The sequence below is a fragment of the Nyctereutes procyonoides genome, unplaced genomic scaffold (assembly GCF_905146905.1).
Source record: "Nyctereutes procyonoides isolate TBG_1078 unplaced genomic scaffold, NYPRO_anot_genome, whole genome shotgun sequence".
NCBI classification, from domain to species: domain Eukaryota; kingdom Metazoa; phylum Chordata; class Mammalia; order Carnivora; family Canidae; genus Nyctereutes; species Nyctereutes procyonoides.
Genome location: NW_026575049.1, coordinates 7,759,361 through 7,765,360, shown reverse-complemented (window position 1 = coordinate 7,765,360; position 6,000 = coordinate 7,759,361). Strand labels below are relative to the sequence as shown.

General features: G+C 47.5%; 1 protein-coding gene across 1 annotated transcript in view; it reads left to right on the top strand.

The window, feature by feature from the left end:
* Positions 1 to 496: 496 nt before the first annotated feature.
* Positions 497 to 6,000, top strand: part of WIF1 (WNT inhibitory factor 1) — a 67,458-nt gene continuing 61,954 nt past the window's right edge. Inside the window, exons 1-2 of the mRNA XM_055329391.1 lie at positions 497 to 809; positions 1,759 to 1,898. Coding sequence (XP_055185366.1) covers positions 662 to 809; positions 1,759 to 1,898 — 288 coding nt within the window. The 5' untranslated portion in view covers positions 497 to 661. The remainder of the gene's footprint in view (positions 810 to 1,758; positions 1,899 to 6,000) is intronic.

Genomic DNA, 6,000 nt, shown 5'->3' with positions numbered 1-6,000 from the left:
GCGCCGACTGCACGAGGCCGGGGCCAGGCAGGGGCAGGCGAGCTGGGGCGGCCCCTGGAGGCTGCAGCCCCCCACCCCGGGAGGCCGGGCCCCAGCGCGCCGACTGCACGAGGCCGCGCGCCTCCGGGCTCCCGCGCAGTGCTCCGATCGGCGCGCCGGGCGGCAGGTGCACCTGTCACCCTTCGCGGCGCCGCCCGAGCCGCGGGGACGACCGCCCCCTCCCCGCGAGCCCGGGGCGGCGGCTCGGGCCTCCCCCCGAGGGGACGCGCGGAGGGCGGGCGCCGACGGCTGGGCAGCGAGGGCGGCGGAAGGCGGGGAGCGGGGGCGCAGCGCCTCCTGCAGCACCGCGCGGGGCGGAGCCGTCCCCGTCCGTCTCCGTCCCCGTGCCGTGCCGGTCGCCAGCATCCCAGCCGCGGCCGCCGCGCCCCGCCCGCGGGCGCCCCTCCGCGCCTCGGCCTCCGCCCCCGCCCCCGACGGCGCCCCCCGCCCGCGCGGCCGCGTACTTAACCCCGGGGCTGTTGGCCTCGCGGCGCGTGCCGGCACCTCCCGCCCCGCCTCCGCGCTGCGTCCGCCGAGGGCTCGCTCCGTCGCTCTCTCGCTCGCACCGGGCTCGCGGGCTGGGCAGGCGAGGGGGAGCCCCGGGGCGGCAGTCGGCGGGAGCATGGCCCGCAGGGGCGCCGTCCCCGCCGCCGCGCTCGGCCTGTGGGGCCTCCTGCCCTGCCTGCTGGGGCTGCGCGCCGAGCTCGGGCCGCCGCGCGAGGAGAGCCTGTACCTGTGGATCGACGCCCGCCAGGCCAGAGCGCTCATCGGTAAGGCCCCGCCGCCGCGCCGCACCGGGGTCCGCCGCGCCTCGCTCCCCGGGATCTCCCCCCCCCCTCGAGCGCGCGTCCCTCCGCGGAGTCTCCTCGCTCCCCGGGATGCCCCCCACCCCCGCAGCGCGCGTCCCTCCGCGGAGCCTCCTCGCTCCCCAGGATGCTCCCCCCCACCTCGAGCGCGCGTCCCTCCGCGGAGCCTGGCTCCCCGGGATGCTCGCCCCCCCCCCCCCCCGCAGCGCGCGTCCCTCCGCGGAGCCTGGCTCCCCGGGATGCTCGCCCCCCCCCTCCGCCCCGAGCGTGCGTCCCTCCGCGGAGCCTGGCTCCCCGGGATGCTCCCCCCCACCCCCGCAGCGCGCGTCCCTCCGCGGAGCCTCCTCGCTCCCCAGGATGCTCCCCCCCCCGCAGCGCGCGTCCCTCCGCGGAGCCTGGCTCCCCGGGATGCTCGCCCCCCCCTCCGCCCCGAGCGTGCGTCCCTCCGCGGAGCCTGGTTCCCCGGGATGCTCCCCTACCCCCCCGGAGCGCCCCCCCCGCCCTCCCTGCGCGCGTCCCACCGCGGAGCCTCCTCGCTCCCCGGGATGCGCTCCACCCTCTTCCCCACAGCGCGCGTCCCTCGGCGGAGCCTGGAGACCCCTAAGCGGGCCCAGCGTTCCGGTGGCGCGGGTGCGGGCGCCGACGGCCCTGCGGCTGTAGGGTGGGCGCCGCGGGGACCCCCCCCCCGCCCCCCGTCCCCTGCCTTCCCCGAAGGCCTGAGTGCTGGCACTGCTCTCATCACACGCCGCCGAGGACAGTCAGGTGGGGCAAGGACAGGTGCCTGGCAGGTAGCACCACGCTCCTTCTTGGGCGTCCCCCCCGCCGGCGTGCGCTGTCTGCTTTGGCTCCTCTGAAGTCGGCCTGGTTGGATGGTTCTGTTGATTTTACTTTATTATTGTTTTTTTTTAACCAGGATTTGAAGAAGATATCTTAATTGTTTCAGAGGGGAAAATGGCCCCTTTCACTCATGATTTCAGGAAAGCGCAGCAGAGAATGCCAGCCATTCCTGTCAATATCCATTCCATGAATTTCACCTGGCAAGCTGCAGGGCAGGTAAGCTTTGATAACGAGGAAGGGTGGAGAAAATGAGCCTGTAATATTTCCACTGCCGGATGGGCGGATGGGCAGGTAGAGAGAATACTGTGTAGTGTGGAGGCTGCTACACTTTTAGGACTTTTTTAGAGTGATTTCTCATGGGATCATCTCCAAAGCAAATAAGGAATTTACTCCCGTTTATTCCAACGTGTCACATAAAGATTCCCAAAAGGAAAAGGTGAGCAAATAAATAAATGAATAAAAATAAAAAGATGAGCAGTGTGCCTAAGCTTGCTATTTTGATATGACTCTGAGTCTTCAGGCTTCTAGAGACAAACACCAACACCACTTCTTTCTATGATCGTTGACATTAAAATTTAACATAATATCTTAAAAGATTCTTTGCCATGGTATATACCCAATCACTCTTGATGTTGTTTATGCTTTACAACAAATTTTAAACTCTGTAAGTGATTTTGACATTGTGCGTTTGAAAAAATTGTTGAATGTTATTCACTGGGACAATGTAAATGCTGCATATTTCTGGTTGAAGTTCACAGCCTCAAAAAGTGTCACATTTGTAAAATATTGCAGGCTATTGATTTTTTAAGTACCGTTTTAAATACTTTCATATGGAAAAAGAGAACTGCAATATATTTTTATGAAGAAGCATTCCTTTTATTTCTTAGCACATTACCATCCTTTGTATGTTACCTTTTGTACGGTTCCAGTAATACATAAATGATCTCTAATTTTGGAAAGAAAGGGAGAATAAATATTATGTGAGTTTAATTTCTTTTGTGCAGTTGGAGAATTTACCCTGGAGGACAAATAGTAAGTAATAAATTTTTTTGCTCATTAGTCGGTAAAATGTGTCCACTATGAGAATCATTGTAATTATAATTAAAATCACATTTTCAGGTCTTTTTTTTTTATTCGAAATTTACTTACATGGCTATTTTCATGAACAATGCAATCCAGAAAACACTTTATAAAAAGTAATTATTTTGAATTGAGAAGCCACATTGGGTGCCTCTAATTATCTGTTATATGCTGGGTGTGACTGTTTTACTCATCTTTTTCCCTCAGGTCTGTTCTCTTATTTTGTTTTTGTTTTCTAAAATAAACCGAATCTAGACCTATCAACACTCCATCGTTGTAAAAATAAAACAAAAACAAAAAACAAAATGGATTTTGGATCCACCAGGGTTCATAGCAGGAAGGTCATGTACTCTAATATCCCCATTTGGCAGATAAGTTCACTGAGGCTCTTATTGCTCGAGAGGAGATCATTCCTTTTCTCCTATAATTCCCTCTTTATAGATACTTCATAGACTATTAATTTTGGAATAGTGTGAAATCAATAATAAAGCAGTGAATGGCCTTTTATCATCTCCTTTTCTTTTCACCTGACGTAATCTGTGTTTGACCACTTGGCGGATGAGATCAATATTAATTCTGTAGTTTTATTTTTTAAGATGTTATTTATTTATTCATGAGAGGCACAGAGAGAGGCAGAGACTTAGGCAGGGGGAAAAGCAGGCTCCTTGTGGGGAGCCGGACGTGAGACTCCATCCCAGGACCCCGGGGTCACACCCTGAGCCAAAGGCAGATGTTCAACCGCTGAGCCACCCAGGTGTCCCTAATTCTGTAGTTTTAAAAAGGACATCATCTTTACCTATACTTTTATGAATTTATAAGAACCATTAGAAGGTAGCTTGACTTACACCCCCTCCTAGCTGAAAGTATTTGGTAACTATAGGAGAAGCAGAAAATGTCAACAGTTCTTATTTATTACTTTATTTTACATATGCATTTGTCTTCTGGAGAATGGATTTTGAAGCAAAGACTTAAATATCATGTCATCTCCCCTGTTGCTTTATAGTTTAGTGCATGTTTGCAAACACTGACACATTGTTGAGTACAAAATGAGTCTCGAATCAATCTCAGGAATGTCTCTTGTAAAGGATTAGAGAAGATGTTGGAACTGGCATGGACACGAAGCTCTAGCATCTTTTTCTCTCCTGTTTAGGTGTTGATCACCCTTGTGAATCATCTCATTATGCAGGATAGTGTTAGCACTTCGGTTAAGTTATCTTGCTCTTTATGCTCAGTCTGCTCTGGATATAGTTACCATCAGTAACTACATGAACTCTGGTGTCTTTCAATTAGCTAGGAGAGTAGGTGAGGAAGGTAGGGTCTACACAATGCCAAATAGAGGGACATTTAAAAATACTACTTAAATTTTACTTATTTTGCTCAATAAAGTTATGTGACTCCAGCAGCATAATTTTTGAAATGCATGGAAATTTTGAAGATGAGAAAAATAATCATTTCAATGCCAATTAAGTATTTTGAAAGGCATCTCTGGCTACAGCCAAACCACATCAAAACATCGACATGGAAAATGAAAAGTTCATTTCATTATCTAGTTATTTCATCCAAATAATATCAAACATTTAGGATTTCAATACAAGCAAGAACACACAGCTGATTAACAACATTTTAAGCTTAATATTTAAGTGTTTTGGCAACACGTGGAGAAAGTTAAAATAACTTTAGGATTGAAGACCTAGAGGCAGTAGGTATTATCTCTTTCCAATAAATTATTAGTCCATTAACCCAAAGCGTTCTTGGGGCCATTTGAAATAACTTTTATGTTCTACTTCAAACAAATGCAAATAAAAATTACAGTGAGATTCATTTACCCAAATCAAGTTGGTCAGGTTTTTAAGAGTGTTTTGAGTATGTGGAGAAGAGTGCATGCTTATATATGGCTGATGGCCCTGATATCCTTTTTGCAAGGCTATTTATTCTGATAGCAAAAAGTTTGATAGACACCCTTTGACTGGAAAATTTTATTTCCAGAGATTCATTCTAAGGAAATAATTGTGGATGTTAATAAAAATGTAGGTGCAAGACTGTTCCTCATTGTGCTATTTATAAAAGTAAAAATGGGTAGGATCTAAAGGTCCGGTGATCGTGGCAGGAGAATGCAATGAAGCATTAATAAGAGTATTCTAGACATTAAAAAAAGAATATTCTAGGCATCTACTCAATGCCATAGAAAGACATTCATGACAGATTAAGTCAACAGCCTGCATCAGTATATTCTATTTGATTCCATTACAAAATATGTAGGCAGACACAGGAATAAGCATCTGATACACCTCTGATTCTCCAAGGTGCCAACAGTAGTTACCTCTGTGTGTATTATGTTTTTGTTTTCCCACAATGAGTGTGTATTGATTTGTAATTTCAAGAACTATTTTACATTAAATGTGTGCAAAAATCTCTATTTTAGAGTTAAAACTTTCATGATGTTCTACATTATAGTTTACTTATATTTATTAGCCAGTATCATTTTTACACTATGTATCACTCAACAAAATGGTAAAACAAATGGTTTTCATGGCTGATCATAACTACGGAGCCCAAAGAATTCACTAATGCTTATCTGATTGTCACCACTTTCTTTTACGAACCCTAAAAATCTGTATAGGAAGGCTTTCCTATCTGAAATCAGATGACCTGACCCCTTCCTCTTACTGAAATCCTCATTTTCCATGGAAAACCCTGTCTCTACTTTATCTCCCATTTAAAATACTCATTTTCTGACATGCCCCTTTTCGAGGCCTTTAGATCAGAGAAGAATTTCTATTAAAGAAGTTTAGGTTTGAAGGATTTTTAGTAATTAAGGGAAAATACTCTTTATTGCTGTATATAACTTTTAATAGTTGATATTTTTCAATGAGACATTCCTTATTCTAATTTTTCTCTAAATTTGGGACAGGTAGGGGCCATGAGTGACCATTTTGGTTTTCTAAATGATGCACTAAATACAAATTTTATTTGGAAAATAGCCCTTTCTAAAACTAATGACTTTCAAATAAAACTTTAATGAGAAGTTTTGTTGAACAAATCTGAATTCTAATACTAGGACACCACTGCTGATTTCCATATGAACCAATTTGGTTCAAGGCCAAATTTTTTTGTTTATATAGACCATATAAATAGATTTTTATTTATAAAGATTTATAAAGATCATATAGACTTGATTTTAATAACTGCAGTATAGTCTATCACCCGCATATAGATGCCAAGGTTCTGTGAATTTAGT